Genomic DNA, 19,088 nt, shown 5'->3' on the forward strand with positions numbered 1-19,088 from the left:
GACTTCAACTGCTCCTTCGTCACCCCTTCTACCACCTCGAGTAGAATCTATTAGAAGACTTTGATTTATACAATGTCTTGTACAAACTCACTCAGCTTAAGACATACACTACTGCTTAACTGAACTCCTAGCCTAAACTGAAGACAACACCTTCCAGCCAACACTTGTTTAACCTCTATGTGTCAATGACTACATACACAAGTTTATTGTCTTTGTGCAAGACTCACTCAGCTATTCAATAAGCTCTACTCTCTGTATATGTGAGTGATTGTGTGTGTGCATGTGTGAGAACTGATCTATGAATACAATACTTAAGTGTTCTACACACTGAGAGAATTGTGCTTCTAATCTAAGCTGATAACACTTTGAAGTGTTCCCTCAAATCTGGGCCGATTGCTTCTTGTAAGCTGATGTGCATTATGCATGCCCTTTTTATTTTGATTATCACACTTTTATATTTTTCCACACACACTTTTATATTGATGATCTTGGTCTGGTACTTATAGAGGACAATGAGACCGTACATCAAGATTCATAAAATATGTTTGTTGCAATTTGAATCCGTTCCTCGAAATATGTTTGTACTTTCCGACAGCCATCCAGGAACGTTTTGGCTTTAAGCTCTGCTGCAACGTCCATTATTGTCCTTTGATTGGACAAAATTTTTTCCTCAATGCACACAGCTGGATTCTATTTGAATAAGCTTGTCGTTTTCTGCAAACTGATTGATTCCTAACTGATGTTCTGAACTGCTCAGTTGAACTGATCTTGAACTGGTTGGGTGATATTAGTTGGCTTGTCAGCTGAACTAATTTCACCGCTTCAGTTGAACTGGTCAGCTGGGCTCTTCATCAGTTCAGCATTTCATCAGCTGGCCAGGCTTCTGAAGGTCTTCTGCTTAACCACCTATCAGCTGGACACTCAGTTGTAACTGGTCTTTGCTATATCAGTTGAACTGATTTAGTTTGGGCAATCAGTTGAAACTTCCAGTTTTGTGTCTTTGGCTCGATAAATGATCAGTTCGAATCCTGATCAGTTTCAGCTTCTGCGCACTTAGGTTCATTAGAAACAAAATAACAATTTTTGTTAACATCAAAATCAAGATTTAAAACATGAAATGTTCCAACAATATGGGATTGGGCTTCAAAGTTTCTATTCCTTTTGGTGAGCAAATGATCACTTTGAGCAGTATGAAGAATCATGAGCTTCTTTTGCAAAAAGATGTGGTTCGGGCAGATCTCATCGTACTCCTAGCGTCTGGATTTGACATCATTCTTGGCATGGATTGGCTATCATTGAATGGAGCTTCGATAGATTTTCGGTAGAGGTCAGTGTCTATTCGACCGTCAAGCGGGAAATTTTTTGTTTTTGAGGCAGCGGGGAACAAGCAATGGTCGCACATTATCTCTTGTATGTGTGCGAGAAAACTTATGAAGCGAGGCTGCCAAGGTTTATAGCGTGTGTTACGTCATCACCCATTCCCGACAGTCAGAAGCTAGAGGATGTTGACGTCGTCAGAGACATTCATAGTTTTTTTTCTGAGGACGTTTCTGGCATTCCACCATGACCGAGAGGTAGAGTTTTCTATCGAGTTGATGTCTGGCACTGTGCCAATTTCTAAGACACCTTATCGTCTAACACCCGTCGAAATGAAAGAGTTGAAGGATCAAATTCAAGAATTGCTGGACAAGTGTTTTATTTGCCCTAGTTGTTCTTCATGGGGCGCACCAGTGTTATTTGTGAAGAAAAAAGATGGTAGTATGCGACTTTATATCGACTATCGAGATCTGAATAGATTCACCATCAAGAATAAGTATCCATTGCCTAGAATCGAAGACTTATTTGATCAATTGCAAGGAGTATCGATTTTCTCGAAGATAGATCTTCAGTTCGGGATACCATCGGCTGAAAGTGAAAGAGTCTGATGTTCACAAGACGGCTTTTAGGACTCGATACGGGCACTATGAGTTTATGTTCATGCCATTTGGGTTGACCAATGGGCCAATGATGTTCATGGATCTCATTAATCGCGTATTTCAGCCATATCTGGATCAATTCATCATAGTCTTCATTGATTGCATTCTAATTTATTCGAAGAGCCGAGAGGAGCATAGTCAGCACTTGAGAACGACGCTACTATTATTGCAAGAATGAAAGTTATTCTCCATGTTAAGAAAGTACGAGTTTTGGCTCGAGAGAGTGATATTCTTAGGCCACATCATTTCTAGAGATGAGATTGATGTTGATCCGAGCAAAGTCAAGGAAATTAAAGAATTGATAGTACCGAAAAGTGTAACCGAGATCCGTAGCTTCTTGGGTCTAGCTGGCTACTACCGAAGTTCATTCAATGTTTCTCTACTATCACGGTACCCTTGACCGCTTTGACAAAGAGAATGCAAAATTTATTTGGAGATCCGAGTGCCAAGAGAATTTTGAGAAGCTGAACATGACCGAGTTATAGCTTATGTGTCTAGATGCAAAATTTATACAGACGCTTTGAAGCTTGGTTTGGGCGCAGTCTTGATGCAAAATGACCGAGTTATAGCTTATGTGTCTAGAGAGTTGAATGTTCATGAGAAGAATTACCCGACTCATGAGCTAGAACTTGCAACAGTTGTTTTTGCATTGATGATTTGGAGACATTACTTATATGAGGAGAAGTACAAGATTTTCACCGACCATAAAAATTTGAAGTACTTCATCACCCAAAAAGAGTTGAACATGAGGCAACGAAGGTGGCTAGAGTTGGTAAAAGGCACGACTGTGACATTAGCAACCATCCGGGCAAAGCTAATGTAGTAGCGGACACATTGAGTAAAAAGACAGTAGTTATTACACAATTATCACTTCAGAGACCATAGCAGTCTGAGATTCAGCGGTTCGAGCTGGCCCCTAATCTTGCTACCATGACAGTTCAGTTGACGTTGAGGGATAGAATCCGAGAGGGGCGGTTTTCTGATAAGCAATTTCAAAAGCGGGGACTAAGAGATGAAGCGAAGGGTCGGAAGCACTACAAGAAAAAAGGCAAAAGACAACGGTTAAAAACCGTTGTCGTAGGTCAAATAAACCCGTTGTTAAAGCCCCTGTGGTTAAAGGGTGCGCTCAAAGACAACGGTGAAAAACCGTTGTCGTAGACGTCAAAGACGATGGTGAAAAACCGTTGTCATAGGTCTTGTAAAACCGTTGTTAAAGGCCATGTGGTTAAATGATGCGCTCAAAGACAACGGTCAACAACCGTTGTTGTAGACGTCTAAAGACGACGGTGAAAAATCGTTGTCGTAGCATTAAAAAATCGTTGTTAAACTAAATTTTGCGACAGTTTTTCTAAAATAAACTGTCGCTAATAGCGACAGTTTTCATAAGACCGTCGCTATTAGCGACTGTTTTTCATATGGTTTCCTTCGCAACCTAGCGATGGTTACACGTTTTCTGTCGCTAATTAGCGACGGTGTTTAACATGCTTTCCGTCGCTACGTAGCGACGGTTATTCGTATGATTTTCGTCGCTATTTTTTTCCGTAAAATTAAAAAAAATTAACTGTTATAATTTAATAAACCTAACAAAAAAAACTTACAATCTTACAAAATTAATAATATTTATAATCTTGCACTTAGAATTGAAAATAGTTTTTTTTTTTTAAACAAGAATTGAAAATAGTTGAAGAGAGAAGAATTTTTTGTGGGAAGAAATAACTAAGGATCCGGATATTTATAGGCAATTTGCTATTAGCGAAGGTTTTTCTGTAAACCGTCGTTAATAGCTACGGATATAATAAAGCCGTCGCTATAAGCGACGGTTTTATAAATAACCGTCGCAAAATTTAAATTAGCAACGGTTGTTTCATCGCTAATTTAAAATTGTGAAGGTTTTTTTAAAATGTCACAAATTTAACAATGCAACGGTTTTACGGACCGTCGCTAATTTAAATTTGCGACAGTGATTTAGAAAACCATCGCTAAATATAGCGACAGTTTTTTAAAACCGTCACTGATTTTAAATGAGCGACGGTTTTTCGTAAGTTAGCGACGGTTTATGAAAAACTATCGCTAAATATTAACCATTTTTTTAAAAAAAATTAGAAACTACGACAATGTTTTTTCAAAAACTATTGTCATTAACCAAATAAAACACTAAAAAACGACAACGTTTTAAAAAACTGTTGTCGTAGTTAAAAAACCATCCGAAAGACAACGGCTTACACAAACCGTTGTCGTTAACAACGGTTGTTAAAACCGTTGTTGTAGCCCAAAAAAAAAGCTCTTAGACAACGGTTTTCAAAAACCGTTGTTGTACTCCAAAAAAAACGCTCATAGACAACGGTTTTTAAAAATCGTTGTCGTAGACACATCAAAGACAACGGTTTTTTAAAAACCGTTGTCTATCAGCGGGTTTTTTAGGCTACGACAACGGTTTTTTTAAAACCGTTGTCGTATGAGTGTTGTTAATTTGTATTTTTCTTATGGTGAAGCTGTATTCCAAGGAGGATGGCATAGTTCATTATCGAGATCCACTTTGAGTTCTTAGCGGCGATTCTTTGAGAGAAGTCGTTATGAAAGAAGCTCATAATACTTTGTACTCCATTCATCATGGGAGCACGAAGATGTACAAGGATCTGCAGTTATTGTATTGGTGGTCAGACATCAAGCGAGACATCTTACGTTTTGTGTCTGAGTGTTTGACATACCAACAAGTTAAAGCCGAGCATCAGAGGCCAGCCAGAAAGGTTAAGTCACTTCCTATTCCCGAATGGAAATGAGAAAATATTACCATAGATTTTTTTGTGGGATTGCCAAAGACTATTATGGGATTCAATGTCATTTGGGTGATAGTTGATCGTCTTATGAAATCAGCGCATTTTTTGCCTATCAAGACGAAATTCACCATGACACAGTATGAAGAGCTATATATTCGAAAGATAGTCCGACTGCATGGGATTCTAGTGTCTATTGTTTCTGACCGAGATCCGAGGTTCACATCATCTTTTTGGAAGAGTCTACATGCAGCAAGTGAGGACAAAGTTGTTATTCAGTACAGCATTCCATCCTCAAACCGATGGCTAGTTAGAAAGGGTGATTCAAATTTTGGAGGATTTACTCCGAGCTTGTGTAATCGATTTCCAAGGAAGTTGGGAACCGAAGCTACCTCTAGTGGAGTTCACTTGTAATAATAGCTACCCATTGACTTATAGGAATGGCTCCTTACGAGGCACTATATGGAAGCAAGTGTAGATCAGCTATACATTGGGAGGAGGTTGGTGAAAGAAGGGAATTTGGTCCGGACTTGATCAAGCAAACAACGGATCTAATAGTAAAAATCCGAGATAAGATGAAGACTGCACAAATCTGACAAAAGAGCTACTCCGATAAGTGACGAAGAGAACTAGAGTTTGCAGTGGGTGGCCACGTATTTGTGAAAGTATCACCTATGAAGAGTGTTATGAGATTTTGACAAGAAAGACAAACTTAGTCCGAGGTTCATAGCTCATTTCGAGATTTTGGAGAAGATTGGAACGTTAGCCTATAGAGTGACGTTGCCACCGATGCTAACTGGAGTACACAATGTGTTACACATATAGATGCTGCGAAAGTGCATTTCGAACCATTCACATGTACTAAATTATGAGCCTCTGTAGTTAACTCCGAATATGTCATACGAGGAAAGACCTATACAAATTTTGGGTAGGCAAGAAAGAAGACTCCGAAACAAAGTTATTCAAATGGTCAAAGTCAAGTGGCTAAATCACTCGGATGAAGATGCTACTTGGGAAACTGCAAGGGACATGAGGAGTCGCTACCCGAAGTTATTTGGTAAGTTTTAATTTCGATGATGAAATTCCATTTAAGGGATGGATGAATTGTAAGGTCCAAAATGCGATAACGTAATACAACTGCATGCAAATTTAGGAAATATAAAAAATTACTAATTAAATATTTTTAATGGCATGAATTAATTATGGTGTGCATGATTACATGTTTAAAATAGGATTTTCTGTTAGAATACATAAAATTGTGTTTTAAAGGTTATTCGAGACGCTATTGAGGAAAGACGACTGGGGACCATACGAGGGAAAATATTTTTATAAAATAATTATTTTAATTTTTTAATACATGGTATATTTTAAGGGATATTTTTGAAAATGAGGTATTATAAGATATTTTTACACGCTGAGTCTTATTTTTAGCCGGTATCTGATTTTCGACGAAACTATGAACTTTTCGAGAACTCGACTAATATTTGCACAAATTTTCCTCAACAAAGTATTTTAAATAATAACTAGTGGGCCTACTATACTATGATATTGGGCCTAAACCTTGATATATTATTTTATTTCAAAAACTAGGCCCTAAAAGCCTAACCTAAATTCATAAAACTCACACCCCAACCCTCTAAACACTAGGACCCTTTCATCAGCACTCACCACACACTCCACACAAAAATCTCGAGGGAAAACCACGTGGAGTTTAAGGGAATTCAGCAAGGTCCTCCTTACGTCGACGTTCTTCGCATCTCAACTCGCTTTCGTGCGTAATAAGTGCAAAGGCACGCCTTAATCTCATTTTTCTCATCTATCACATCGTATTATATGTTTGATGCAAGTTTTCTTGAAAAAAATATGAACCCTTGTATTATTTTCGTTTTTATGCCATGATATGCTTAGAACTCATGATTTCATGATGTAAAACTTTTGCTAAGGATGTATAAAGGGGCTGCCACAGTAGAGGAACTTAAAGTATTGTTGTTCCACATGATTAAAGGTCCTCAGATGCAAGGGTGAGGCCGGACGTGGTGCAGCAAGGAGGACCAATCGGCTAGGGGCTTGTAGGGCTAGGGCGTGCAGTTTTTTTCATGGGATAAGGGAAGGGGGTTGTGCGGAATGCTTTCCAAGCCAGGGTAGGGGCTTGTGAGGGTCCTAGCCTCGAGTCATGGTTGTCCACTCAAGGCTACGGAGGCTAGGAGAGTAAGGGCGCACTGCTAGGCACCGACCTAGCCACGACCGTTAGATATATGAGATAACCATGCACGTCCTCGTGCCTGGCTCGTGAGGGCGGGACTAGGAAGTTCTTAAAGGGCTTGGTCTTGGTCCTAGGAGGGTCGCTCAGTGTAGGACCGAGTTCTTATCGCTTTACCAAAAGCTATAGCTAGTGGTAATGGTGCAACTCAATCTTTTTAAATCGCACAACAGATCAAGCACCACGGTTCGATCGCTCCACCAAGCAGGGATAATTATTGCACCCAACAATCTTCCTCCCAATAATTTCACTTCCTTGCAATAAATGAGAATCGAACCCGTGACCTTGGCTCCGATACCAATTGTAGGACCGAGTGCTTACCGCTTTACCAAAAGCTATAACTAGTTGTAATGGTGCAACTCAAATCTTTTTAAATCGTACAACAGCTCAAGCACCACGGTTCGATCGTTCCACCAAGTAGGGACAATTATTACACCCAACACTCGGGCACTGGTCCACTTGCTTAGGGGAAAGGGTGAAGGGATGGATAGTTTAGGAAGCTAGGGTTTTCGAAAATGTGGGGACAAAATTCAGTAGCTGATTTAGGCTGGTCCAGTTGCTTAATGGGCCTGATTTGGGTCGTATATGATTTAGTTAGGTTTCAAAAAGCTTTGGTTCATGTTTGGTAAGTTTTAGTTAAGTTTCGAGTCAATACGAGTCAAAATCGGGATGTGCGTCTAAGTTTAAAAAAGAACTGGAAAATTAGTCGAGAAGCTTAAGTTTATGTTTAATAAATAATATGGGTGTATTTTATGGTGATATGTTAAGTTTGGAATGATTTGGGTCGTAGTTTTAAGGCCTAAGGATAAATTAAGAAAGTTAAGGTTTTAGGGGCAAAACGGTCATTTTACACCTGAAAAATGTTAGACGTCCTGACAGTGCTTTGAATGCTGTAATAAATGTTAAAATGTTTATTTCAAATGTTTATGAAATTTTACGATGAAATGTTAATGCTAAAAGATATGTTGCATGCTTGGTTTAAAAGAAAAATGATTTATATGTGCATGAATTTTTATAAGTGGTGGAAATATGAAAAGTTGAAGGAAGTGAATTAATTGTCACTAATACGATGATATGATGATATGCGAGGTCAAGACTTAGTAGAGCCCAAAATAAGCAGAAAATGAGGAAAGTGGTCAGAAGCGCGAATATGAAAATTTTAATGTTAGAAATTTATTAACTGACAAATTCTTGTATTTAACGTTTATATAATTCTTGGAGGCCATAAATACAAAAACTTGAAGATCAAATACAAGCTTTGGAAAGGTATTCAAAGCACTGACAGCATACATGAAGAATTAGCTAGAATGAGAGCAAACCCAAGTGTGATAATATATTTGAGTCATACATACATGGTAAATGATTAGAAGCCTCACACAAAATACTCATACATATACATGAGAGTTGAGCTTCAAAGTTTAGATGAACGAGTCTTCATACAAAGACATTAACAGTTGTGTTTGTAGTCTTAGCATAAGAGATGTTAAACATTTTATGTTGATTGTGATAATGCGGCTTACATACGAGTATGCTAGAAGTTTCAATTAGGTAAGAGATTTGTCCTAAGTTGAAGTGGGTTTATATAAGAGTTGTATAAATCTATGTCTTCTAGTTATACTTTCTTAGGTGGAAGAAGGGGTGACGTAGAAGTTGTTATTCACTAAACATCCATAAACTAATTTGTGCATCTTTATTTTATTGCACTTATTGGCTACTGTTTTTAATATTCATTATTGAAGCATTTATTGTTCTTCGAATATCAAAATATTGCATACCAAGTGTTTGCTAAAATGTTTCAACCAAGAATTTTATACATTCAAATTGTATATCTTTTAAATATTTTTCAAAATGTTTAATTGGTTTTACGAGAAATTATTTTGAATGTTTTCCGCTTGGTTTGAAAACTAAACTCGATTTAATTTCTTGGTATTCAATATTTCAAGAACCGAGCTATTCTAGCTCAATGTTTGTTGTCCACAATCGATCATATCAATTGATATCAGTGGTGGTTGTTCTTAAAAGAAGATTTGAAACTAATTTTTATATTAAAATTTGAAATTTTTGATATTTTTCTAACATATATATGCATAGTTGAATTTTCGAGCAGCTTGTAGCGATCGTAGAGAAAAATGACATAACCTTTTGCTTGAGTTTCTAAATGACAATCCACTTTTTTGCAAACTAAACTCATAGAGAATTGCAGTGATATAAAATTTGCAGTATGATTATACGCGAGATAAATCAGCTTATTGATTAAAATCAAACCATATGTGACGTCACAGAAAATAGGTTATGGAGAAATTTGGTTAACCATCCATTTCCTTTTATCAATTTTAAACCTTCAAATTTATAGCAGGAGATTGGTTTTGAATATTGTTGGTGAGATAAACTTTGTTTTCAATTTATTTTAAAAATCTATCTTTTTTATTCACACAAAAGAGAGAGAAATATATTAGATGCTTTCATTGTTTATCAAAATTTTGTGACCAACAAAGATGGATATTGTTGGGATTTGAAATGCTAATAATCTTGATTTGGATAATAACAAAACTTGTTATGTATTTCTAACATATTTACTCAAGTGTGTAATTGTTTGTTTAATTTGGAAGTGAGAGGTTGTTGAAACAAAATTTCAGCACACCTTAGTTTCTAGCAAGCAGAAGTTTTTCGATAATATCTCATAGTTCGGTGATTCAAATGTCCAGCCACAAAAATGGACAATCAAGAAAATCAAAATGCTACAAATAATATTCAGAAGTCGAGGTCTGAATCAAAGTCTAAGAGGACCAAATTTGCATTGAATTTACTTGTTATGTACTCAATTCCAGTAGAGCCGAATCTCTGGCGCAGCTCAGTGTTTCGAGCATATCTCTCTTGACCAAGATCTAAATCGAGCTATTCATGATTCTATGGAAAGATAAGAAAAATATTTACAAGTCTCATGTTCAACACATTGCCCAAATATCAACGAATCAAGAGTTATAAGCAAAACACATGAGTACTGAAATCAATATTGTTGAAATCATTAGTGGTGACAAACAGAAGACCCTGAAATGCAGCAGAGCTAAAACCAATAGAGATTCTACTTAAAACCATTAGTTGTTTAGCTACTGCAATCAGTAGACAGCCAGTAGGTGCTGCATCCAGTAGAGCCCAAAATCTGCAGAAGATGAGAAAAGTGGCTAGAAGCGTGAATATGACTGTTTCAATGTCTCAAACAATACATAAACTTTACTAATTGTTATATTCTTGTATCTAACATTTATATTATTCTTGGATGCCATAAATACAACAAATTGAATATCAAATACAACATTTGGAAGGGGATTTAAAGCATGGGCAACATAAATAAAAAAATTAGCTAGAATGAGAGCAAACTCAAGTGTGATGATATATTTAAGATATACATACATGGTAAATGATTAAATCCTCACACATATACATTAGAGTTGAACTTCAGTATTTAGGTGAGTGAGTCTTCACACAAAGATATTAAAAATTGTGTTTGTAGTTTTGACATAAAAGAAGTTAAACATTATGCGAATTGTGAGATTGCAGCTGACAAGCAAGTGTGCTAGGAGTTTCAATTAGACAAGATATAAGTCCTAAGTTGAAGTAGGTTTGTATAAAAGTTGTATAAATCAATGTCTTCTAATGATACTTTCCTAATTGGAAGAAGAAGTGACGTAAAAGTTGTTATTATCTGAACATCCATAAATAAATTTGCGCATCTTTATTTATTACATTTTTTTATTGCAACTGTTTTTAATATTCATTGTTCGAGCAGTTTTGGTGTTCTTCAAACACAAAAATATTGCATACAAAATGTTTGATAAAATATTTCAACAAGATTTTTTTTACACATTCACTTGCATATATTTTAAATGTTTTTCAAAATATTTAATCGTTTTTTATGGTAGATTATTTTGAATAGTCTTCTGCTTGGTTTGAAAATCAAACCCGATCTAATTTTTCGATGTTCAATATATCAAAAACCGAACTATTGTAGTTCAATATTTGTCCCCCAATCGATTCTATTATAGTCGTTTTCAGAACCTTTATATAATAAAATATATAGTAAACTAAAAATTAGTACGACCAAGTACAAAAACTCTCATAAGATCCTTTTAACTTTTACCCGTCAATTTTGCGAGACGATCTCATTGACGACTCGACCCATGACAAAGTGTTATATTTTTAGTAAACAATAGTTGACATGGCACATCCAAACAAATATTTGATATTCGAACCTAAGGTTCCTCAAGCCTGAAGAAACAACTAGGGTATTGTTAGTGAGCTTGTTAGAAGGGAAAAAACCAAATCATTGATAGCATTTCAGAATAATTAGACCCAAAATGTTCTTCAATGCTTACGACGGGGTAGGAAAATTATAGCTTCACTTGGAAATTTTTATAAATATAATACCAACTTTTTTCACATTTCAAATAAAGATCAAAATGATCTGTCTCACGAATATAGATAATTGAGATCGACCATCTCACAAGAGATCTATTCATAAATAAGATCCTGATTTGTTTCAGTAATTTATTAATAACCACTGAGTTTAAACATATTTATATTTTATATATAAAGTGAGTATATTTATGAACACAAAAACTCTATAAAATCGTCTCACGATTCAATTTTGTAAGTGATGTGATCCGGGTGAAATGAGTGAGCCGGGCCGGGTGCTCCACCGAATCTACTATCAAAATGTTAGGAAAAATAAGAGCTGGACGTCTAGACCAAAAGCTTGCTTCCCGGGATAAATATGAAAACCTGCAACCAAGAAAGTAACCACGTGAATGGGCGCCGGAGGAGTGTCCGGTGTGACCACTTCGATGCTTAAGTCAGTGAATAACTCGAGCAAAGAACCAATGTAACCAAGTGATAGTTGTGAGATTGGTGTGAAAGGGGAGTAAATGAGCTATAAATGTGAGCATTCAATATCTGAATAGAGAGTAAATGCAAAGAGTGAACCTGGTATTTATATAGGAGATGCAATGATGACCTCGTTCTTTGTATTTGAGCATTAATTATGGTAGGACGGCTGATTATACCCTATTGTTCTGACATATCAAATCTCATACTAGTCACATCCAGCCCACTTGATTTTGTCAACCACTTGCACTGGTGTCAGAGATAGGTCGGCCGCACACACCCTACTTTGTCGGCGTAATTAAATGTGACACATTTATCGGAGTGGCCCGGGTGAAGTGCCTCTCGAGCATTTTCATGAGAGACCGGGCATCCCATATCCCGGGTAGTTTAAGTCTGGGTGTTCCAATGGCCCGGCCTTCCCGGCCTTTTAAACTGGCGTCTCTGCTTATTCTGACGTCACACTCCTAATGTCCTGGGCAGATTGAGATCCAGATTTCTACTCATTGTCGTCTTATTGATCCGGGAATAATTTGTACTCCTAACCCGAGCACTTTCCATGGACAGGCCTCCATGGCCCGGGACGTCCCGGGCATTATCCATGACCCGGGACATCCCAGGGTATCATCACTCCCTCCTTAAATAGTCGGGCTAGAGTCATACTCGCTGTTTCGATTAATCTTGTGTGCCTGGTCAGGAAAAATATTTGTCATTTAGTCTCCCCGAGATGGTAAGGATGATGTCATCCTATCAGTGCTGACGTAAACCCTAGCATTAAAGTCTGCCAGAAACTATTCGTATTCCGAGAAGATAAATCATTATGACGCCTCGAGTTCTGTGCCTGTCTTTTCAAATATCCTGCCCAATCATACCGCCCAATTTCCTAGGCTAATCTAATTCGTCGGATTCATTTTTGATTAACGGCGCAGATTAACCCCCCCTATATATAGTAGTTGACCGATTTTTTGAAAAATCACTCACAAATTCAACTTGTGGCCAAACTCTTGCAAATTTTTTCCTCAAACTCTCCGACGTGCACATCCTAGCTCCGGTGGTCCTCTGCATTTACCAGCCACTTCACATCTTTTTCTCGCTGTAAGTTCCTCCTCCCTTGCTGGTTTTACTTCCCTTTCCCGATAATGTCAAATTCTACTACTTCTACCTCCGGTCAAAACGTCAGGGGGCGGTCGGAGGGTAACTCCCCGACCCCTTCTGAAACTTCCAAGCACATACCCATAGCCATACCTATTCATGCTTTTCGACCACTTTTAAAATCAAAACCTACAGGTTCTTCTTCCCGACTTGCTAGTTCCAGGGGCAAAGGTAAGGTAACAGGGCCACTGTGGTTTTCTACAGTGACTTCTACTCTCCGCCCGGGGAACCTAGAAGAAATCCGGTCTTTAGGCTCCTTCCCCTCAACTTATAAAATCAAAATCCCCGGGCCCAACGATCACCCGGACACTCCACCCCCTGGTTTTCAAACTTTTTTCTTGGAACAACTCAAGAGTGGTCTTCGATTTCCCATCCACCATTTTTTTGAAGGGATTGCCCAGTTCTTTGGGCTCCCTGATTAATCATCTTCAACCTAATGCCTTTAGGATCATGGCTGCGACTTTTATTTTATTTCGTATGAAAAACATCCCGATTAACTTCTCCATTTTTCACTTCTATTACTCTTGTCGATTTAATGATGTGGTCTTTTCTTTTATGGCTCGGATGCATTACCGATTCCTAACCGACATTCCTTCATCACTGAAGGGGTGGAACAAATTTTTCTTTATGCACATCCCGACCCCCTTGACCTGTGCGTCAGGCTTCTTGCATTCGAATCCAGATCAACCGGAACTTTCCCGGGACTTTAAACTTCTCCCCACCTTTACTTATGCTTGGGACGCCTTAGAAGTCCAGTCCTTCTTATCTTCAGTGTTGATCGGGGGGGGGGGGGGGGGGGTGGCGGGGGAACCTGGTTCATTATAGGATAGGGCCCCGGCCTGAAGATCCTGTGGACTAGGCCATAGATGCATTTGGTCAAGCTGAGTCGCAGACCGGTAAATTACTTTCCCCTCTGTATTTTTATTCTGTACTTCATTTCCCTAACTCTCGACTCTTGATGCAGTAGAAGAAGACATGATTAAGGCCAGTCTTCTCGAGGCGGCCAATAAGAGGAAGGCCGAGCAAAAGCGGGCTCGGGTAGAAAAGAGGGCTAGGGAAGCTCAAGAAGAAGAAGAGCGCCGAGCCCGGGCAGAGGCAGAGGCCCGGGCCATCCAAGAAGAGGAAGAACAGCGGGCTCGGACTGAGCTGGAGGCCAGGGAGGAAACCCTTTTTCAGACAAATGAAGAGGACTCGGCTTCTTTCAATCATCGTAAAAGAAAAGCGATGATGGAGCCGGTTACAAAACATCATTCAAAAGGACAAACCTAGGTGCTTGTTTTCTGATTTTCCACGCTTGGGTTTTATCTTTCGGGAGCTTGGTATGGACCCTATACTTAATTAGAGGAGTCATCCACGAGTTTTTCCGAGTCGGTAGTACTTCTTCATCAACAGAAAGTACTAGCCGGGTGAAACACATGACTTCCCGAGTTCTTGTGTCCGATATAGAGGCAGCCAATTTGGCTAAGGTATCAGCCTCCTCATTCTCTTCTCTAGGAATCTGTTCAATGCTCCAGTCTGTTAAAGATGCTGCCCGGGCCGTGATGAGACCGAGATATTTGAGCATTTTTTTCATTCTTGGCCTCATACGTCCCTTTTATTTTCTGGGTGACCAGTTGAGAATCAGAATAAATAATGACCCGGGAAGCATCGACTTCCCGGGCAGCTTGCAACTCTGCCAGAACAGTTTCATACTCAACTTCGTTGTTGGTGACCCTGGAATCGATTCTTAGTGCCAACTTGATTTTTTCTCCTGGCGGAGCAATTAAAACCACCCCAACTCCACACCCCGACAAATTTGATGCCCCATCAACAAAAATTCTCCATACCTCTTCTTCTCCCGGTTGAATCATCTCTATTAAGAAGTCTGTTAATGCTTGGGCTTTAATAGCAACCCGAGGTTTGTATTCAATGTCACATTCCCCGAGCTCTATAGTCCACTTAACCATTCTTCCCGAGAATTCACCGTGTGTCATGATCCTCCCGAGTGGAGAATTGGTGAGAACCACGATGGGATGTGAGAGAAAATAAGGTCTTAGCTTCCGGGCAGTCATTACTAGGGCCAGGGCTATTTTTTCTACTTCGTTGTACTTCAATTCTGCCCCGCGAAGGGCATGACTGACGTAATATACTGGCTTCTGGTTGGCCCCCTCTTCCCTGACAAGCACGGAACTAACGGCATGCTCAGTAGCGGATAAATAAATCCACAGTTTTTCCCTGGGCTCTGATTTTACCAAGACAGGTAACTCGGCCAAATGCTTCTTCAAATCTTGGAAAGCTAACTCACATTTTCATCCCAGCCGAATTTTTGTGCTTTTCTCAAAACTTGAAAGAAGGGGTAGCTTCTATGTGCAGATCGGGAAATGAAACGAGACAGAGCCGCAATCCTCCCGGTTAATTTTTGTACATCCCAGACAGATTGAGGGGAAGGCATGTCCATTATTGCTTTGATCTTCTCTGGATTTACTTCAGTTCCCCGATCAGTCACCAAGAAACCCAAAAACTTCCCACTTCTTACCCCAAATACACATTTAGCCGGGTTTAGCTTTATCCCATACTATTGCAAGGTGGTGAAGGTCTCGGCCAGATCATCAATGAAGCAAGAGACTTCCCGGGTCTTGATCAGGATATCATCCACATACACTTCAACGTTCCTGCCTATCTGCTTTTGAAAAACGTGATTCATCAAACTTTGATACGTAGCCCTAGCATTCTTCAATCGAAATGGCATAACTACGTAATAGAAAGTGCCCCCGGAAGTGATAAAACTGGCTTTATCTTGATCTTCAAGAGCCAAGGGGATTTGGTGGTACCCCTGATAAGCGTCCAGAAAGCATAATAACTCGCACCCGGAGGTTGAATCCACCAGTTGATCAATCCAGGGAAGTGGATAACAGTCTTTAGGGCAGGCTTTATTCAGGTCCCGGAAATCTACACACATCCTCCATTTTCCAGTAGCTTTAGGAACAAGGACCACATTTGAGAGCCACGTAGGGAATTGAACCTCCCGAATCTGGTCGGCCCGCAATAGCTCTCCCACATGCTCTTCAATAACTTTATCTTTATCCGGGCCAAAATGCCTCTTCTTTTGTTTCACTGGCCGGGATCCTGGGAGGTTATTTAATTTGTGCTCAGCCACCTTCGGCGAGATCCCGGCCAGTTCTTGTTGAGACCAAGCGAAAACACTAAGATTAGCTTTTAAACAATTCAAGAGATTTACCCGAGTGGGCGCGTTGATGTCTCGGGCCACCCGAATGTGCTTCCCGGGCTCAATCTCCACTGCCTCTTGCTCTTCCTCCGCAACGAAATGTACTTCCCTTTCTCTGGCCACCTCATCTTGCACTCTCCTTCTTCCCCTTCTCCTCCCTTCTCGCTTTCTTCTGATCCACTCAGACAGTCTCCCCATAACATTTCTGGGAAGAGGGCTGGTCTCTCCCTTGACTTCCCCGACCTGTCCTCGTACTGAAAATTTAATTTTTTGATGATAAGTGGAGGTCACGGCTCTCATCTCATTCATAGCCGGCCTCCCAAGGATGATGTTGTACGAGGACGGGACATCCACCACTGTAAAGATTGTCATGACTGTTTTTCTCAAGTCCTCAGTTCCCAGGGTCAGTGGCAAGGTTATTTCTCCTTCAGGGTATACTGCATGACCCGCAAAGCCAAATAGGGCAAGCTCAACCGCCTCAAATTGATACTCTTGTAAATCCATCTGAACCAATGCTTCCTTGAAGATGACATTGACAGAGCTGCCATTGTCAACGAATACCCTCAACACGTCGTAATTAGCCACTCGGGCTTGAATCACGAGAGCATCATTATGGGGTAAACTAACTCTCCTGAGGTCTTCTGGGCCAAAGCTTATAACTGGCTCATTCCTTCCCCTCCCATCAACTTCTAAGCACTCCCTCATGCTTCTTGTTTTTCGAGCCCGGTTGAAATAACCATCTGTAGACCCTCTCGAAATCATTTTTATTACTTCTCGGCTCGGAGAAGGGTCCTTCCTCTCGGTTTGTCTGCTTCTCTCTTACCGGGAACTTCTCTCCTCCCTCTTACTTCCACTCTGGATATCTGCTAGCTTGCGAGAAGTATTAGGCCCGGGACGTCGAGACAACCAAGGTGGTTGTCTAGACCTATCTCGGGGAGGGGGTGAAATTCTGGCACAGGACGCTTACCTGACTCCTTCCTCAGTGTTCGGCATTCATTGGTATTGTGAAACATTCTTTGTGAATCGTGCAGAACCCTATCTTTTCTGATCTTGATGGTGGTGTTGCTGGATTTGGACGAGGAATAATATCCGAGCTACATTCTTGGACTTCCCGATCCCGAGAAATTCTTAAAGGGACGTGGGAGAAATGCTGGGACCACTCTTCTTCTGAGCTCTCTCCTCGGGTCTGACAACCCGGTCTCCTCTGGCTCTTTTCAGAGCTTCCTCTTTTGGTTCTGCGCCTCTTCCATGTTGATGTATTTCTCTTCCGGGACAAGAGATCTTCGAAGTTCCCGGGCAATTTCTTGGTCAGGGATCGAAAGAAATCTCCCTCCCACAATCCTTGCATAAAGGCTGTAAGTTTTGTTTCTGGAGCACATGTGGGGACCTCCAAAGCTACTCGATTAAATCGTTTGATGTAGGCTCTTAGAGTTTCATCCTGACCCTGCCTAACTTCAAACTAGACTGAAGGAAGTCTTCTTGTATTTCTTGCTGCTACTAAACTGATGCAAGAAAATTTTTCGAAAGTCTTCAAAAGAATGAATGCTCTGAGGTGCCAGCCCTTCGAACCATCTCTGGGCCGAGTCGACCAGGGTGGTCAGGAATACTTTACATTTGATTTGATATCCGTAGAAATGTTACATAGCCATGTTTTCAAATCGAGCCAGATGTTCTTCGGGGTAATCTTTGATTTTGGCTTATTTGAAGTGCCCGGGAAGTGGTTCCCGGACAATAATATCGGAGAATGGGCAACCCTTGACAATTTGAGCACTGCTTTTAGAACCAACTTGTCCTTCCAACCCTCTCACCTTCTTCCTCAACTCTTCTAGCTCCTCTGCCACAGTAGGACATTTAGAACCCGCACTTGACTCCCTCTCCTCTTCCCTTCCCTCTTCCTCCCGCGGCTGCTCACGTTCCTGCTCGGGGTGGCTGGAAGGATGAGTAATTGTCTTCTTAGCCATGGCTGTCTTGACAGCATTAGTTACAATTTTGGTCAACTCCTCGGGTGTCAAATGGATAGTAGGCTGGGGACCATTGGGCGGCTGACCACCCACATCTGAGAGACGAGCGTTGTTCTCTTCCTGGATCCGGGAAGTGTCTTGGTTTGTCCTCCTAGTAGGAGCCATATCAACGCCTTATAGCTCAGAATTTCCCACAAACGGCGCCAATGATGTGATCCGGGTGAAATGAGTGAGCCGGGTTGGGTGCTCCACCGAATCTACTATCAAAATGTTAAGAAAAATAAGAGCTGGACGTCTGGACCAAAAGCTTGCTTCCCGGGATAAATATGAAAACCTGCAACCAAGAAAGTAACCACGTGAATGGGCGCCGAAGGGGTGTCCGGCGTGACCACTTCGATGCTTAAGTCAGTGAATAACTCAAGCAAAGAACCAATGTAACCAAAGTGATGGTTGTGAGATTGGTGTGAAAGGGGAGAAAATGAGCTATAAATGAGAGCATTCAATATCTGAATAGAGAGTAAATGCAAAGAGTGAACCTCGTATTTATATAGGAGATGCAATGATGACCTCGTTCTTTGTGTTTGAGCATTAATTACAGTAGGGCGGCTGATTATACCCTATTGTTCTGACATGTCAAATCTCATACTAGTCACATCCAGCCCACTTGATTTTGTCAACCACTTGCACTGGTGTCAGAGATAGGTCGTCCGCACACACCCTACTTTGTCGGCGTAATTAAATGTGGCACATTTATCGGAGTGGCCCGGGTGAAGTTCCTCTCGGGCATTTTCATGAGAGACCGGGCATCCCATATCCCGGGTAGTTTAAGTCTGGGTGTTCCAATGGCCCGGCCTTCCCGGCCTTTTAAACTGGCGTCTCTGC

At 40.3% G+C, this 19,088-nt stretch overlaps 2 protein-coding genes across 2 annotated transcripts; both read right to left on the reverse strand.

Annotated features, from left to right (window-relative positions):
* Positions 1-14,542: 14,542 nt before the first annotated feature.
* On the reverse strand, positions 14,543-15,091 carry LOC142519655 (uncharacterized). Its single transcript, XM_075622691.1, has one exon. It carries the CDS (start codon positions 15,089-15,091, stop codon positions 14,543-14,545), a length of 549 nt encoding a protein of 182 aa, XP_075478806.1.
* Positions 15,092-15,594: 503 nt separating this feature from the next.
* LOC142519657 (uncharacterized) lies at positions 15,595-17,007 on the reverse strand. Its single transcript, XM_075622692.1, has one exon. The coding sequence runs from the start codon at positions 17,005-17,007 to the stop codon at positions 15,595-15,597; it is 1,413 nt and encodes a 470-aa protein (XP_075478807.1).
* Positions 17,008-19,088: the final 2,081 nt, after the last annotated feature.

The sequence above is a fragment of the Primulina tabacum genome, chromosome 11, assembly GCF_025594145.1.
Source record: "Primulina tabacum isolate GXHZ01 chromosome 11, ASM2559414v2, whole genome shotgun sequence".
In the NCBI taxonomy this organism is placed as follows: domain Eukaryota; kingdom Viridiplantae; phylum Streptophyta; class Magnoliopsida; order Lamiales; family Gesneriaceae; genus Primulina; species Primulina tabacum.

What these genes read in the sequence shown, in the direction of transcription:
- LOC142519655 (XM_075622691.1), bottom strand. Translation starts at nt 15,091, where the DNA reads ATGACTGCCCGGAAGCTAAGACCTTATTTTCTCTCACATCCCATCGTG.
- LOC142519657 (XM_075622692.1), bottom strand. Translation starts at nt 17,007, where the DNA reads ATGATTTCGAGAGGGTCTACAGATGGTTATTTCAACCGGGCTCGAAAA.